Below are 18,743 nucleotides of genomic sequence, written 5' to 3' on the forward strand. Positions count from 1 at the left end.
TTTCTCCAACATGTGATATTATTGTACATGATTTTATTTGATTGTGCTCAGCAAATTCTCCCAATTATTATATAGGAAGACGTATTATATAGCTGTCAGTTACCAAATTGTGAAATAACTTTTGAAATGTAAATTTGTATAAAATTTACTGCAAATTGTATTTTCTCTTTTGGGACCTCATTTTCTAATATTGTTTAAGAACAGAATATTGTGACTTTTGTTTGGCAGGTTAACATAATCTGTTTTCAATACTTCTAATAGATAGGCTATTGAGATACTTTTGGCTAGGGAGCCATGATGCCACTCCCCAACCTTTTTCGTTTTGTTTTTAGGTACCAGTGTATAATTCATAGGTGAAAAAGAGGATTCTGTAAAAAATTTTAAGTAGGGAATGGCATAATTACGACACAGTGGATAACAGCTCAAATTAATACAATAATTGACCTTTTTGATTTTCGGCAAATCGTGATAAGAGATTGCTCTCACATCATCGACCAACAAAATTTCTTGTATGTTTCCACGGATAGGACAGGGTACCAACTTGGTTATATCCTCCCTCCCAACATTGTTTTGTTAATATGAACATTCAAGAAATCACGTCTTTTCTTCATAGCTCAAGACAAGAGCACATAGCTCTTCTTTGCACCCCCTCAACCACGTCTATTTCCCTCTCTGGGTATGGTCTCCAAAACCTTACTCCAGTGCAGGATGAATAAAGTCTTAGAAAATGGAAGAATGACTTTAGAAAAATGCGAAAAGAGAACTTTTATCAAACCTATTCATTTTTTTGACCACCGCTGAACAAGCTTCAGAAAACCTAAGCCACTAATCAATTCGCGAATCTGTGAACCCTAGTTACATCCGGGATAGTGATAATCCTACCATTCAACTTGTACGAGAAACGTGGGATGTTCGAATTGAAATGAGCGACTATGCACTTGTCGACACTAAACGTCATGCTCCATTCATTGGCCCATGCTGCAATCATTCAATTTTATCTGGATACTTTTTTATAATTGGTCAGCTTTTATATAAAAAGGAACCAATCCCCATTTTTAATATTTTTGAGATATACCAACATCTGAACTATTGAAAAAAAAAGGTAATTCTATTTAAATAAAAAATTCCAAGTGACGTCTAGGCTGCCATCTATGTGCACTTGAACCAACTACCAAACTGAGTTTTCATCATCTTATTTTATTTAAACAGAACCGGGTTATATTTGGCAGTTGGTTCTGTCAACAGAAAACTGACAAGAAAGGAACTCACAGGGAAGGACACTCTAGAATTTCTCCAGATGAAATATTCAGAAAGTAAAGTTAAAACAATAAGTTTCCCTGATATAAATCCCACTATTTTTGAAGAGTGGTGATACAAAATATCTGTCAACAGCACTAACAAAATTAACAATGTATGACTTACACAATGAAGAAAATAAATAGAATGGCACAGTAAGTTTTAGTCGTTACAGGATACTTTAAACACATTTTAATATCAAAAGAAAGAAGCTGAAGGAAGATACCTTCAATAAATGCATCGGTTTTCATGCTAATATGCAGAACAGTCACAACATTGCTTATAATATGGGAAAAATAGAGGATATAAATACGCATGAGTTAGAAGCTACAGAAACAATGAGTGATGACCTGAGAACTGCAAAGGAAAACTTATGTGGAGAAAACATTGCCCCCACCAAGAGAGAATCCCAACAAATGTTATTTATTACAAGAGGCAAATATGGGTATATAATACTGGGATCCACTCTGGAAAAGAAAAATGTTTTTCATGTTTGGGTAAAAGGGACTGCAAGACGAGGTGCCCAGGAAGTGGGTTCCTGCTTGTGAAAACACATTCTTACTCATGTTGGAAGGAATACGAGAGATATTTTATGGTTTGACACATGTGGGGTCAGAACTAAACATAAAAAATGCTTACGATGAATACATTGTTTGATGATCTTGACGTTGAAGTATCTCATTTCAGGGCACAGTAATCTTCTAAATTATTCTGATTTTAGTGATGTAGCATCTGTCCCAAAAAACTGACAACGACTGTACACTTTGGAAGATTGCATTAAGGTGATGGAAAAATGTTGCAAAAACAAAAAAAAGAAATTATCCTGTCACAAATGTAGAAGGATGACTTCAAAAACACAAAAGAAACTGAAAAAGTTATCACCAACAGGGAGATGGAAATTGAGGTAAAGATTATCAACTGGCTCACAGTTCGTGCTACTAAATTTTAGGGGACCAAACCATTTATCCTTCAGATGAAAACTAACCAATCACAAGACAGGTTCATTCAAGAGCAAACAAGGAGGAAACCCATGCAAGGAAAAGCATAAGGGGTTTCCTATCTATTCATCACCTCATACCAAATCATGCCTGGCCTTTTTATAAGAAACTTGATTCCAATACTCGGGTTGAAGATGACATAGGTGTTTTTGGAATTGCAGACTTCACAACAGGTGATGAATGAAAGCTAATACATTGTTTCAAAAGTTGTATTCATTAGTTTTATTATGTAACTGTTCAATATATATATAAATTTTATATCTTGTATTTCCTCCATATTAACCAATACATATGACGTGTTAATATCCAATGATCTATTTTCAAACTTTACTTGGCTCCTTTTACATAAATAATAATTTGAAATTATTTTAAGGAAACCAACAGCCATTTTCTATGATGAAGCTATGAGGGAAGGGGAATAGTAATGGTATGTGCAACAGTAAAACAGCTTACGTGTATCTAAAGTCATACTTTTTTCCACTAAAAGAGTTATTTTTAAAACTGAAGATAACTTTAAATAACATTTTCTCAGTTTTGAATTAATGGTGCTTCATTCCTTTTATATAAAAGTCATTGAACTGAAATTATACCTCTACGATAAAGGGTTCGCCAGTAAAATGCAACAAGGGGAATTATGTAATCACCTTATATATAAAAACAACATGGAGGTACCAGCTATAATTTACAATAGTTGATAAGAACTTATACAATATATATAGTATAGAAGAACTTAAGAGCAAAATACCTCATTTCCTTTAGATCTTATCTGTTCCATTTCCTCTGTAGTGAAAGAAGCCATAGTTATCGACTTGATGCGATGAGGTGGATTGAGACCTCTTCTGCAAGTTTAAAAAATAAACTTATATGCAGTAAAACTTCAGTTAACCATCAGTTTGTTATCTATCATCGTCTAAAATTTATGGTTTTTTAATTTTTTTTACGTTAAATTTTTTAAACAGACAGACATGTTTGAATTAAGACACAGGAGATTAGATTTTAAAATCACATAGGTTTATAGTATTACAGTGCACGCGGATGCGAGCTGATCTCCCCATTAAAAAAGTCTCGCCACAGAGAGCAACAGGCATACAACGATATTATTCATTCATTACACTTCACTCACTACGCGACGAGAATAAAAAATCAAAAAAATTGATTGCAGATGGTAGCACTACATAACCAGCATTACACAAACAAACTTCACTGAAGGTTAAGGCTATACGTACACACATTCCAACATGTTCCAATTCACTATAAGTTCTGCAGAGGAATATGGACAAGGTGCATGTCTGGTTTAGTAATAGTATTACAATACGTTTCTGTGCATTACTACTCTTATATTGATAGTTTTGTAAAATTAAATGCAATATGTATATATTGACTTTTAAAGGATTTCCATTTTCATCCCAAGCCCACAGTGAAATCATGTAAGCTACAATACTGTAACATATGTTCTAACGGCCGTATTCACCAACACAGTTTCAACTGCAATCGCAGGTTAAACAATCAGCGATCGACACGGATTGGTTAAAATCCTTAATTTAACCAATCCGTTTCGATCTTCAATCCTTTCACCTGCGATTGCAGTTGAAACTGTGTTGGTGAATACGGCCGTAAGAGATTTCTTTTATTCGTCTATTCGGTTATCCGTCACAGCCCTGATCCGGACGGTGACAGTTAATGAAAGTTTCACCTGTAACTCAGTTTTTGAGTTTTTTATCAAAGCAAAAAAAAAACACAAAAAAAAACAAGACTAGATTTTGACTAGATAAAAAACAAGAGATAGTTAAAACCAGAGATTTATCACAATACATGTACAGTCGATCGATTTTTCGAATTCAGGTGCAAAACCATATTGTATTTTTATAAACACCTTTCCCCCCATTTATGAACTTTCAATTTCACTAACTACAGTCAAATCTCGATAACTCTTATATCTGTTGAAGTCAAGGTTTTCACTCAGCCCCAAAACTTTCTTCATAATTTAGTATTAAAATTTTCCCTTAACTGGAAGTTTTCTTTTTAGTCAAGGTTTTCACGGATGAGATACATTGAAAACAAAAGATTTATAATAGGATTCAGCAATAAAATTTAGAATTTATCAATAGAATTTAACATTAATATAATTTAGTATTAAGTAATAAAAGTTAACATTTAGCAAGAAAATTCAACATTAGAGAATTGCACTATTATTTTAATAAATCTTTCTTTTTCCCACTCCGAAATTTCTACTAAGTGGAATAACCCAAAAGTTTTTTGCCAAGATATAGAATTTATCATTTAACCAATAGAATTCAAAAGATGTATTTGTCTGCTTGTGAACAAAGTGATTGACTTTCTCATGAAACAAGAACAAAAACGAGAAAGTCAAAAATCTCATACAGGCTGCCCTTTATTTACAATTAATGTATCATACATGCATAAGCATACACAGAATTTTCTCAATGTGGTGGGGGTTAAATTTTTTTCTGTAAAATAACATTATAATCTCGGCTTGGGGAGGGTTTGCAACTGTAACGTCAATGCATGTATGCGCTTGTTTTCATAATACCATATGTAGGTCTAATTTATTTTTGAATATCTCTCATTCAATAACAAGATATGATTAAAAATAAACAAAAAATTCTTGAATTCCTTCATCTCATCATTTGAAATGTTTTACTAATACAATATTCGCTAATATAGCTGTTATTTTAATAAATCTTTTATTTTCTCTGTGAAATAAGAATTTCCGATAACAAGCTTATTGCTGGCCGCTGCACATTAGACTTAAAGATTTGACTAATTATTCACATCTCTGTACAAATTCGCAAAAGTTTCCCAACTTCAAAGTAATAAATGGGAGACTTGCTCGTTTTTTAGATCTTCAAAACATACAACTACTAAACCACACATGCACCTCGTCCACATTCCTCTGCGGAACTTCTAACGAATTGTTACATATTGAAATGTGTGTACAGGTATAGTGAACCTGACATGAAGTTTGTGTAATGCTTGTTGCGTGAAGTGCCACGATAGATTTTTCTAACCATGAGTGACGTGTAATAATTTAATAATTGTATTGTTGTTGACCTGTTCTTTGTGGCGAGACTTTAACGGGGAGATCGGCACACATTACATGTCACCTCTGGCAAAAACTCCACATTGAATCATCAGTTTACATATTTTTGTATATTTCTATGAATAGTTAAATATAATTTATTACTGTTCCGCCAGTGTTTGGCCGCCGACCACCACACAGTTCTAATCCTTTTCATTTCACAATAGGCCTAACGTTAAATTGCAGACTCTAGCCAAGTCTTCAATGTTGGTGCTTAATTGTTGCTGGATTTATGTTGCGATCATCTCTCAAAGTTGATACGCTGTGATGGTCCTGTGAGACCAGGAAATTTCCTATATATATCGTTGCATGTGTGCATCGATTGTGCTCTCTTCCACTTGTATTTTAACATTTGTCTTGATGGTGCCGTGCAATCGTAATAGTGTGCGAGTCAAGTGTAGATCCAGGACAATGTGTCAGGGGGGGGGGGACAATATATTACATAGGTTCATCGGATCGTCCTGTATTTTACAGAACAAATTTTCCTATATTATTCTGCTCTTGGGGGAGATGATCGCCCCCTTCCCTCTGGATGAGAGACTGGTTTGAGCATGGGAGTGACCTAGAAAGCAAGGGAACCGGTCAGCGACCGCCAAAAGAATGACACAGAAAATAAGATATCAGGTCAATGAGTGACTTAGAGAGAGACTATGTTGGTCAGCAACTAAAAAAAGAGGTTTAGAGTAGCGGTTCTCAACCTTTAGAATCCTGTGGCCCAGTTGAATTCTTTTTGAGTGGAAGGCTCAAATATAAACATGATTTATGGGAAATAAATGGGGGGAATAAAATTATGAATTACTCACAGCCCGGTTTCACTGATGAAAGGGCCTGGTGGTTGAGAAACTGATTTAGAATGTACAACTATGTGAGTGATCAAAAATTACGCAAGCATATGAGTGATCAAAAGAACCACCTAGAGGGCAAAGGACCAAGTCAGTGAGCAACTAAGAAAGTGCAGGCATGAGAATGACCATAACAGTGACTCAGACATATTTACTGAGGGAGATATAGCTGTAGCCTAGGGCAGCAAATTTAAAGAATGAGTGGTCAAGAAAATTAAAGAATGGGAAAAGGGTGGCTGAATTTCTGTGGCACGCAAGCAACAAAACCATATAAATCCACGTCTGACATCCAGAAGCGTATTTAAAGGACAGCTTAACGGACTATAGCCCCAGACTGGCAAAATGAATATAGTCCACAGATGGTGAAACCATAAATTGACCTCTGTGTAGAGAGCGAATGACTAAAAGAGTGATTTAAAAAGCATAAAGAGGAGAGCAAGAAATCGGGTCAGTGAGTGATCAAAAGAGTTTACAAGCATGCGAGTGATCAAAAGAACATCCTAGCAAATTTACAAGCATGCGAGTGATCAAGAGCATCCTAGCAAATTTACAAGCATATGAGTGATTGAAACAGTGAACTAGTGAATTTGCAAGCATGTAAGTGAACAAAACAGTGTGAAAGCAACAGAATGACCAAACGATGACTTGGAGAGCGAGAGATCATGCAGCAACATAAAGCAAATGATCTAGAGAGTTTGCAAGCATGTAAGCAACTAAAAGAATGACCTGAAGAACAAGATACCAAGTCATCGAGCAACCTGAAAAGTGATCTGCAGAGTTTACAAGCATGCCAATGATCAAACAGTGGCCCTGACAAAAGTTATTCAAAGAGAATCTTTGTTACACTGCTTTAGGGAGCCGTGAATAAGAGCTGATTAGGAGAAAAAGACAAAATGGATTGAAAAGTTTGAGAACCTCTGACCTAGAATTTTAATGAGAGCATGGCAGCAAATAAATACTTGGTTAACTGGGACAAGCATACATTTCGATGCCCCCTTACATTTGAAAATAGGTTAAAGGGTGAAATTTTCACCTCTTTGTGCTAATTTCAGGAGGCATCAGACCCGCCAGCCTCTCCCCTTAAATTACTGCATGTGAGTAATCAAAAGAGTGACCCAAGACAGAGCAAGGGAGCAGGTCAGTGATTGACCAAGAAAGTTTAAAAGCATGTGAGTGACAAAAAAAATGACTCGAAGACAGGAATTCAGACTCTCAAGGGATAGAGTCTGTTCTTCAGGGATTCGGACTAAAAAGGCTATAAGTAAGAGCAGTGGCGTCGGAGCCGGGGGTGCTTGAGCACCCACGGTAATTTGTGACATGGATCCGAGCACCCCCAGAATTAATCCAAAAATTAAAATTTCCGATATAAAACTAAAGACGAGCACCCACAGTTTCGAAACACTTCCGACGCCCCTGAGTAAGAGCAGCAGATTGGAGGAATAAGTGGTCTAGAAAATTGACAATAGAAAAAAGACAGCTGAATTTATACAGCCCAAGCGTGGTGAAACCATAAATCTGGTTCTGTTGCCCTACCAAATTTACAAGCATGTAAGTGATCGAAAGAACGACCTAGAGAGCAAAGGACCACATGAGCAACAAATGACCCAGAGAGTAGGCAAACATATAAGCAACCAAAAGAGTAAGGGCCCAAGTCAGTGAGAAACCAAAAGAGTGATCTATTACTACTAAACCAGACGCATGCATCTCGTCCATATTCCTCTGCGGAACCTCTAACGAATCGGTACATGTTGGAATGTACGTGTAGTGAAACCTGGCATGAAGTTTGTTTCTGTGTAATGCTTGTTATGTGTAGTGTGCTCTCTCTGCCACCAGTTTTTTTCTTCCAAACTATGAGTGAAGTGTAATGATTGAATGATTTATCGTTGTAGGCCTATTGCTCTCTGTGGAGACTTTTTAATTGGGAGATCGACTCGCATTTGCGCCTCAAAGTTGGGAACCCAACTTCAGCGAACCACCACTGCGCCAACGGTGGGGTTTGAACCCGGATTCTCGCGATGCGAGTCTGTCATTATGACCACTCGACCACCACAGCAGAAAAGAGTGATCTGCAAAGTTCGCAAGGATGAGAGTTATCAAAATAGTGAGCAAGGGACCATATTGGTAATTAGTCAGAAGAGTGACCTAAAGAGTTTGTAAACGTTTGAGTGACCTAGAGAGCAAGGTACCTGGTTAAATGAAAGACCAAAAAAGTGACCTAGATAGTTTGCAAGTATGTGAGTGACCAAAAGAAAGAGGGGTGCAGACTATAGGTCAGGACAGGAAATTTGAGGAATGAATGAGTTGAGAAAATTCAACTAAACATGTGAGTAATCAAAAGAGTGACCTAGGGATAGGGAGCAGGCCAGTGACCAACCTGGAGAGTTCCCAATTATGCGAGTGGCCAAAAGAGTCACTTGAAGACAGGGGTTCGGACTAAGTGGGCTCTCTATCATGGAGGCGGATTTGAGGAACAAGTATAGCTAAAGAAAATTCGACTAGAATGGGAAAAGGGAGACTGAATTTATTCGGCAAAACCAAAAACCCAGCTCTGACGCCCACCACTGGTTGGGAACCCACTGCTACGGGTCACTCGGAAAGGAAATAATACAAAAGTGGGAGGAGGGCACTTACAAGATTCCACTGCAGGACGTACAAACGAACGAGCCTACGGTGACGTTGACATAGGTCGGACCCCGCTGCTGGCAGTCGAAGCAATTCCTATTCGACGGCACGGAGTTGGCCAATTCGCGGAGAGTCCTGACGTTCCTCTCGTCCTCTTCCTGCTGGGAAGCATTTTTCTTGCCGTTGGCATTGTTATTATTGGCGGAGGCGGCCATCATTAAAGTGTCGTCTGGCTGACAATAGAATGAATCTGTATTATACTACGCGGAAGAACAGCAACAAAACAGCCGCAACCGCACACCTCGGCTGACAAGGAGAGAAAGGAGCTAGCGACGAACGTGTGTCCAGGGAGATTCTTCCAACAGCTGATGACTCAGAAAAAAAAAAAAACAGCTGAAGGGGGAAATAATACGCTGACCATATTGTGGCTATTAGAAAAACGGGAAATTACCCTGACCATGCTTTTTTTGTAAAAAAAATACGGGAAATATCACTGACCATATTTTTTCAAGGCAATATAGAATATTGGGATACGAAACATCAAAGAATTGGCAAAAAAGTGACATAAAAATGTCAGCAAAGTTGCTAAGTACAGACGAACGTCTCGGTTTGCGTAAAATTCGATTAACTAACAACAATAATTGATTCGGTTTACGAACTGGTCTTTGTTTACGAACATGTAAGTCGGGAAAAAAAAGATCAAATCTAGAGCAACAACAAATTGGGAAGTTTACGGATTAATGGCGATTTTTTTTTAAGTTCTTTCCTCCAAATAGGACTCCTCCAATGCAATTCATGGATCAGCATGTCTCATTCCACAAACTTTGAGAAGGTTTACATCAAAAACATTTTTAGAGATGTTTTGCAATAACATTTTTTGTCGCACCACGGTCATTTTCTGCGCACGAGGGATAATTAGACCGGGACCTACAATTTGTTGCCGTTTCCGAACGGCAGGCTTGTTTTTTATACTCATCGAGAGGTTGGTGCACTAACCACTCGATGGGGGGATTCACTGCGGTAATAATTTTTTGCTGCGGTGAAGTCGACGTTGTTTTTTGTACCCCCGTGTCAGGAAAGTTTTCTGACAAGGATGAACCGGGTATTGAACTCGCGACACCTCTAAACACCCTTTGGTACTTTAGGCGAATATCTTATCGACCGGGCTACCGCGCCAGTTTTGCAATAACCTCAAACACAGAATTAACACTAATGTTCTACATTGCTTGTAGTGCTTACAGATAAAGCTTGGCAGCAGGGCGTTACCCAAAAATTTATTTCGCAGGGGATCACTGCATGTCAGAAGTGGATTGGGGGCCGAAGTGATAAAAGCAATAAACTCATGCATATTATTACGCATATGTAAGTCATTTTCTGAGGAGAGGTCCCCCCAATATGGTCTTGAAAAGGGGGTTCTTCTCCCCCCCCCCCTCCCCCACTATGGCCTTGCTTGGCAGCAAGTGACTCTCGTAACCATGAATTCGGTTTCGAAAGCATGTTGAGAATCTCTAGAAAATAATATACAAAGTCGTGTTTTTGAATTAGGTTATTTATTTCCGCCACCAAAACTGATAATGACAAGAATAATCTTTTGAGGATACAGAAATCGAATAAATGTGAAGTACGTTAGACATTCGATCCGAGAATTCAACTGTTCCCACCACCTTAAGTAATATAAGTTTCATGTCTTCGCATTATTCTCATTTCTGACTTCCTACCCCTTCACGTCGTGGCTTATCACCTCTCCCTTCACGACGATGATGGTTCCCTTTTCGTTCACGAGGTCCTCTATAGATTTCGATGTGTTCCATTGACGAAACTTCGTCGTCATCCGTAGTATCAGTCGTTAGCAAGACACGTGGTCTATACACCTGGGAAATGCTGAAAAAATAATAATAAAGTCAAACTTGTGACGTATATCTATACACTTGTTTTCTCTCTCTCTCTCTACGTCATCTTCTCCTCTCACCCTCTACACCATGAAGGAGGGAAAACCATCGAGCTTATAAAGTAATAAGTAGAGTATAGTAATAAGTATATTATATATACTTATAATATACTTTTTTTTATGAAGAGCCAAAAAAACTGGTACACCTGCCTAATATCGTGTAGGGCCCCCGCAACACGACGTGGTATGGACTCGACTAATGTCTGAAGTAGTGCTGGAGGTAATTGACACCATGAATCCTGCAGGACTGTCCATAAATCCGTAGGAGTAAGAGGGGGTGATCTCTTCTGAACAGCACGTTGCAAGGCATCCCAGATATGTTCAATAATGTCCATGTCTGGGGATTTAGGTGGCCAGCTGAAGTGTCTAAAGTCAGAAGAGTGTTCCTGGAGCCACTTTGTAACAATTCTGGACGTGTGGGGTGTCGCATTGTCTTGCTGAAATTGTCCAAGTCCGTCGGAATGCACAATGGACATGAATGGGTGCAGGTGATCAGACAGGATGCTTACGTACCTGTCAGAGTCGTATCTAGACGTATCAGGGGTCCCATATCACGCCAACTGCACACGCCCCATACCATCACAGAGCCTCCACCAGCTTGAACAGTCCCCTGTTGACATGTAGGGTCCATGGATTCATGAGGTCGTCTCCATACCCGTATACGTCTATCAGCTCGAAGCAATTGGAACCGAGGCTCGTCAGACCAGGCAACGTGTTTCCAGTCCTCAACAGTCCAATGTCGGTGTTGTCGGGCCCAGGCGAGGCGTAAAGCTTTGGGTCGTGCAGCCATCAAGGGTACACGAGTGGGCCTTCGGCTCCGAAAGCCCATATCGATGATGTTTCGTTCGATGATGGTTCGCACGCTGACACTTGTTGATGGCCCAGCAATGACATCTGCAGCAATTTGCGGAAGGGTTGCACGTCTGTCACGTTTAATGATTCTCGTCAGTCCCGTTCTTGCATGATCTTTTTCCGGCCGCAGCGATGTCGTAGATTCAATTTTTTACCGGATTCCCGATATTCACGGTACACTCGTGAAATGGTCGTACGTGAAAATCCAAATTTCATCGCTACCTCGGAGATGCTACGTCCCATCTCTCGTGCGCCGACTATAACACCACGTTCAAACTCACTTAAATCTCGATAACCTGCCATTGTAGCAGCAGTAACCGATCTAACAATTATGCCAGACACTTGTTGTGTTATATAGGCGTTGCTGACCGCAGCACCGTACTCTGATTGGTTCCATATCTCTTTATTTGCATACGCATGCCTGCACCAGTTTTTTTGGCTCTTCAGTTTATAATATAAGCTCGATGGGGAAAACATATAAAACGAGAAGATCCTTCAGTTCTGGTCGATTGTTGATTCAAATTCGAGTTTGATAAAATAAAGATGATGGGGAAAATGAGTATTTTCCTTATAAACTATTCACAAATGATCATGAATGCTATGCATGAATTCTTTTGGTGAAAAAAATATCACATTCACATTACACGTTCGTGCAAGGTTTCCCATAATTAACGCCTGAACTCTGTAGAAAGAATAGGCTATTTGCGCGGATAAGTATACAGAATAAAATGTATCCAAAAAGCCACACAATCTATGCGGCCAATAGTTCCTGGATAGAATGGAAACATAATTTATGATGTCATAGCCGATGGACATAGAAACACACGTTGTCCTGTCAATATAATGGGGAACTTCCAGTAGCTCTGTGTGGACGTATAATGGTAAAAATGTGAAGTATTGGGTTCGACCCCTGCACTCAATGCAGTGGTGGGTGGCTGACTTCAGGGTGAGAATGCGTGTCTCGATCTCCGTTTTTAAAAATTCTTGCCGCAGGCCTTTATATCTAAAAAAATATTCACTCGTTACTCTTTATTCCAAATTAAGGATATAGATAGATGGCAGCACTAACTTTACGCACATAACATGTTGTAACACGATAACGCTTATGACTTTTTGAAAACAGATTCTCGTAGGGTTACCAGACGTCCTCCTTTTTGATGTCGTTTGAGAGTGTCCTACTAAATTTCGGGAAAATTTTTTCCTCTTTTGTCCTATTTTTCAGGTTTCCGAAATTATTATTATTTTTTTTTCTGAGGGAAAATTTTTTCCCATTCTGAGAGAGAGAAACACATATCTCTCCATTGATGTGAGTGTTTTTGTGTTTTTTTTCACACGCATTGACCAATACAGACGTTGAAATTCCAAGATTTTTTTCGGTTTTTTGCATTCTTTAGCGGTTTTGTATTAGAGATAAGAAAAATTATTGTTGTTGCCGGTTTTATCAGTCGGTCAATGACGCCATTTGTTGTGAAAATTGGAAAAAGTGACGTTATTACTAAGTGACGGTCTGCACAGGCATCCTCCTTTTCAGTTTTCGAATCTGATAATCCAAGTTTTTCGGAAATGTTTGTGTATCTGTTTTGGAGGTGCTGCCATCTACCTTCCAAACGGGACAGTCATTTCAACTTTTATATATATATACATTATCTCTCTCACACACACACATATATGTGTGTGTGTGAGAGAGATAATATTCTTAAATTTAATATTTCACATTTAAAATTGTACTTTGTTCTTGGCTATTTGTCTCGGAGCAGGTGTTCGTTGACCTCCGTCCCCACTGTCTGCTCCTTTCCGATGCCTACCTCTCCAAGTTGCAGCTGCCCTTTTTGCCAATCACAATTAATTAATCCACCTGCCTCTCGTACGCCTACATTTTCACATCTATCCTTTATCGAGATATGTATGTTATGTAATTCCCTTTTACTACAGTCACCATGAAATAAAGTCATCTACCAATACTACTGATGGTGATCCGAATGATCTCAACAACTTTAGACCGATTTCAGTTTTGTCGTCACTTTCAAAGCTTTTTGAAATTATCATTAAGAATAGAATGTTTTCTTTCCTCTCGCATGTAAATTTTTTTTCTATCAATCAATATGGTTTTCTTCCATACAGAGACACAGCCTGCCCTTTTAATATTCACTAAGTATATTGTAGAAAAAATTGATACATCCAAAAAGACTATTGCCATTTTCCTGGACATAAAAAAAGCATTTGAGAGTGTCGACCGTCGTATCTTACTCAATAAATTACATACTTTTGGTATCAGAGGTAATGCACATAAATTAATTGCTTCTTATCTTAGTCATAGAGCTCAAATAGTTAAAGTTGGATATAATCTTAGTAATCCATTAGAAACAATCAAAGGTGTACCTCAGGGCTCTGTTCTGGGACTATTATTATTTAACATATTCATAAATGATCTTTGCAACATTGAATTAACTGGTAAAATCATAACATTTGCAGATGACACAGTATTGTTTTATTCAACTGATGACGACCATTCACTTGCAAATTCGATAAACGCCGATTTATTAATAATTCGTAATTGGTTTATCAGCAACGACTTACAAATAAATGCAACAAAAACGAAGTTTATGTACTATATGTCTTCTATGACTAATATAAACTTCAACCATAATCTGATATTCCACAATAATAATTGCCAAAACATTTCAACTTGTAACTGCCAGATTCTCGAACAGGTTTCCACGATTAAATACTTAGGTATTCATATTGATCATAACCTCAGATTTAAAACTCATGTAAAATATCTGCAAAGTAAACTTTGCTATGTAATTTACAAACTATATTACCTAAAACCATATATGGATCACTCGTTCATGTTAACACTTTATTACTCATTATTTCACTCCCTTCTGTTAGTGTTTAGCTATCTGGGGTGGCGACTTCATTTCAAATCTTACACCAATAATGAAACTCCAAAAAAGAGCAATAAGACTTATCACAAGTGACTATTTGACTCCTTCAAAACAACTTTTTCACAGTCTTGGAATCCTTCCCCTACGTCAGCTTTATTTCTACAAATCTACTATAATTATTTTTAAACGACAATTTGCTTTACCTCTGAACAGTTCCCGTTTCTCAATTAGATTGAACAATAACTCCTTAGTCTCTACATCATCAATTCCGCTCATCCAACCGCCAACAGTGACTGAAAACACAGATTGCTCAATTTCAGTGAATACCCAAATGGCCTTGCCATCTAGCGATGAACAGTATTTACAAAACTTACCATCCGATCTAAAACAAATAGTTGACATAATCAACAAGTCTTTCGAAAACCAAATTACGGCACTGAAATCGTACATTTCTACTCAGTTCCTAACACTGACAGAACAGAACCATCAATATCAAATTCAAATAGCTGACCTCCAAAGCAAACACCAGGAAATAATATCCGAAAACTCAGTTTTGAAAACCGAAATCACAAAACTACAAAGTGAAATTGGTGGTCTGCAACAATACTCAAGAAGATGCAACATCGAAATACAAGGATTGCCAGAGACACCAGAGGAAAATATCGACAATTTGAAAATGACTATTGTTTCTCTAATAGATCCCGAGATGTCAAATACCATCACAGCCATTCACCGCGTCCCAACGAAGATAAAGGACAAAATTAAGCCCATAATTGTCCAGTTTGATGGGAAATCCAGCAGAGACAAATTTTTAAAAGAAACAAAAACAAAGAAATTGTTAGCGTCATCAATTGATAACAGACTTAAATCGGTGCCTGTATATTTTAATTGCCACTTATGTCCATATATGAAAAACGTTTATTATCACTGTAAACAATTCAAGCAACAGAGGAATTTCAATCACTGCTGGATCAGAGATGGTAAGGTATTTTTGCGTCAATACGATGATTCCAGGGTGTTCAGTATTACTCATGTAAATGACTTAAATAATGTTTATTAATTATTAATCCCAATCTAAACTACACTGACCTGAACACCCTGGATGAACTGAAAACATACTTCTCTACCAGCAATTCAAATTTAAATAATACTAACTTTACATTTTCCTCATTCAACGTTTTCCATATAAATATACGCAGTGTTAGATCGAATTTTAATCAACTGCTAACAACTTTAGGTACCAATATTCAAAACATACATATTTTAGTCCTCTCAGAAGTCTGGATTTTTGACAACGAAATAAACTTTTTCAATATTCCCGGATTCGAAATATTTCATTGTTGCAGACAATATAATAATTCGGGTGGTATACTGGTATATGTTAACGATTTCCTAAGCCTAAAACATTTAACTTCAATCACCATGCAAACAGCTGAGATTGTTGTATTGTTTCACCAATCTTTGAAGTTTTATTATTTTATCTGTTTATCGATCTCATTCATTTCTATCTACCGATTTCATTAACGAATTGAAAACTACTATTGATCGAATCAAATGTATAAATGTTCTAATTATTGGTGATATCAATATTGACCTTCTTGACTCTAACTCTAATATTACTACTGAATACTTAAACTTATTGTGTAGTAAAGGATTTCAGCCATATATCGAAGGCATAACTAGACCTCGATCAAACACATGTCTTGATCACATATTCATACGGAATTCATCTGATATTTCTGATATATATTCTTCTATTTTTTTCTCTGATTTGACAGATCATTATGCAATAATTTGTAAGCTATGTTTTAGTATATCCACTTCAACTATCAGATCAAAACTAACTAACCGTCAGTTTAAAAAACTTGATTATCGGAAACTTCATATTTTTCTTCAAAATTACAATTTTTCATTCAATAATATTGACCCTTCTAATAATTTTGAAGAATTTTTACTTAAACTTGAAACAATAGTACACAATCACGCTAGATATATCAATTGTAAAAACAATAGATCGCAGCTGAATCCTTGGATCACTCATGAATTACGACACCTGACAAAAATTAAGCAAAAACTGTATTATAAAACACGAAAATTTCCATTCGATATCCCATTAAATATAGCCTATAAAAATGTTGTAAAGCTGGTCAAATCCAAAATAAAATCTGCTAAACTTGAATATTTTTCCTACCAATTTTCAAAATGTAACACTCCCACAAAACGCTGGAGATTCATTGATGATATAATTAAAAAAACTGATGGTCATAATAAACTGTTTTCCTCCGATTCTGATCCTATTTCTCTGGCTCAAAACTTTAATTCCCATTTTGTTAATATTTCCACACTCAATATCAACATAAATGAAGATTTTAAGCAATACATGAAATCGAATTCTCACTCAATATACCTTTTTCCAACAACTGCTGATGAAATCTTGACAATTATTAAAAAATTACCCACTTCTGGATCCTTTGCAGAAACAATCAATACCAAGGTCTTGAAAATTCTACCATATAATATTTTGAATACTCTCTCAGATTTAATAAATATATGTATGGCTAATGGTATATTCTCGAGTTCTTTAAAATCAGCTATCGTAACACCTATTTATAAATCTGGAGATCCCAATGATTTTAACAACTTCAGACCAATCTCAGTTCTACCCTCTATCTCAAAAATATTTGAAACAATTATCAAAAATAGAATTTTTTCTTTCTTATCACATTTCAGTTTCTTTTCTAACAACCAGTTTGGATTCCTTCCTAATAAAAACACAGAAACTGCTCTACTAACATTTACTAAATTTATCGCTGAAAATATTGATAAATCTAAAAAAACCATTGCAATATTTCTTGATATAAGAAAAGCATTTGATAGCGTGAATCATCATATATTACTCAATAAGTTGTCATATATCGGAATCAGAGGTAATACTCTGAATCTAATTGCTTCTTTTTTAACTCATAGAACACAATCAGTCAAAATTCACAATAGCCTTAGCACCCCATTGGAAATAGTGAAAGGCGTCCCTCAGGGATCTGTATTGGGACCATTATTATTTTTAATATTCATAAATGATTTATGTAATTTAAACATAAATGGCAATATCATAACTTTCGCCGATGACACAGTATTACTTTACTCATCTGATGATTTTCAATCTCTTACTAACCTAATCAATACTGATTTAATTAAAATCCGAAAGTGGTTTGTTGCTAACGACCTTCAGATAAATACATCAGAAACTAAGTTTATAAATTTCTCTTCCCAATCTAACACTCACTTTCACCCTAATTTAATTTTCCATAATTGCAATTGTACTATTAATTCTGATTGTAATTGTTCATGTCTCGAACAAGTTACTACAATTAAATACCTTGGAGTATATATTGATCACAATCTTAAATGGAAGAGTCATATCAAATACTTGCAAAAAAGACTACGACTAGCAATTTATAAATTTTACTATCTCAAATCCTACTTGAATCAGTCGTTTTTATTAACCCTTTATTATTCCTTGCTTCATTCACTCCTACTATATGGTCTAACTGTCTGGGGTTCTGACTACCTTTCAACCCTTTACCCTATAATCAGCCTCCATAAGAGAATAATTAGAATCATCACAAATAACTTTACTACACCATCAATACAACTTCATCAACATCTTGGAATACTTACATTACGTCAATTATATTTCTATAAATCTATTCTCCTCCTATTCAAAGGTCATTTCTCCTTGCCTTTAAATACATCTCGATCTTCAAATCGATTAAATAATATGTATTCACTTCCGCTGCCTCATAAAACACTGTTGAAGAAACATTTTACTTACCTTATCCCAAAATTCTACAATACATTACCACCAGAAATCACTCACAATACTAATTTATCATCCTTTAAAAAGTGTGTCAAGCAATACATATTCTCACTAGATGGTATAGAAAATTTGTTTTAATGTTTTTTTTTCACTTGCTCATATAATCCTTAAATAACGTAACAGTTTAATTTAACTACATGCTGCATCTAGTCGTTTTTGCTTTCACTCCAACATCTAAAAAAAATTATATTTTTAGTTGCAGCATGTAGAACTGTTTTTAAATTGCAGGGCGCGGTAGCCCGGTCGATAAGATGCTCGCCTAAAGTACCAAAGGATGTTTAGAGGTGTCGCGAGTTCGATACCCAGTTCGTCCTTGTCAG

At 36.7% G+C, this 18,743-nt stretch overlaps 2 protein-coding genes across 4 annotated transcripts in view; both read right to left on the reverse strand.

The window, feature by feature from the left end:
• LOC149065009 (uncharacterized) overlaps nt 1-9,228 on the reverse strand; it is a 95,486-nt gene extending 86,258 nt beyond the window's left edge. For all 3 annotated transcript variants that reach the window (XM_089254383.1, XM_089254385.1, XM_089254384.1), the window contains exons 1-2: nt 8,868-9,228; nt 3,040-3,133 (exon numbers count right to left, since the gene is read on the reverse strand). In XM_089254383.1, coding sequence (XP_089110509.1) covers nt 3,040-3,133; nt 8,868-9,076 — 303 coding nt within the window. In that variant the 5' untranslated portion in view covers nt 9,077-9,228. The remainder of the gene's footprint in view (nt 1-3,039; nt 3,134-8,867) is intronic.
• Nucleotides 9,229-10,389: 1,161 nt separating this feature from the next.
• The window catches only part of LOC149065010 (uncharacterized), a 32,589-nt gene continuing 24,235 nt past the window's right edge, over nt 10,390-18,743 (reverse strand). The window contains exon 6 of the mRNA XM_089254467.1: nt 10,390-10,739. Coding sequence (XP_089110593.1) covers nt 10,559-10,739 — 181 coding nt within the window. The 3' untranslated portion in view covers nt 10,390-10,558. The remainder of the gene's footprint in view (nt 10,740-18,743) is intronic.

The sequence above is a fragment of the Pholcus phalangioides genome, unplaced genomic scaffold, assembly GCF_987345545.1.
Source record: "Pholcus phalangioides strain wild (caught in Gottingen) unplaced genomic scaffold, Ppha-v1.0 ptg000041l_1, whole genome shotgun sequence".
NCBI classification, from domain to species: Eukaryota; Metazoa; Arthropoda; class Arachnida; order Araneae; family Pholcidae; genus Pholcus; species Pholcus phalangioides.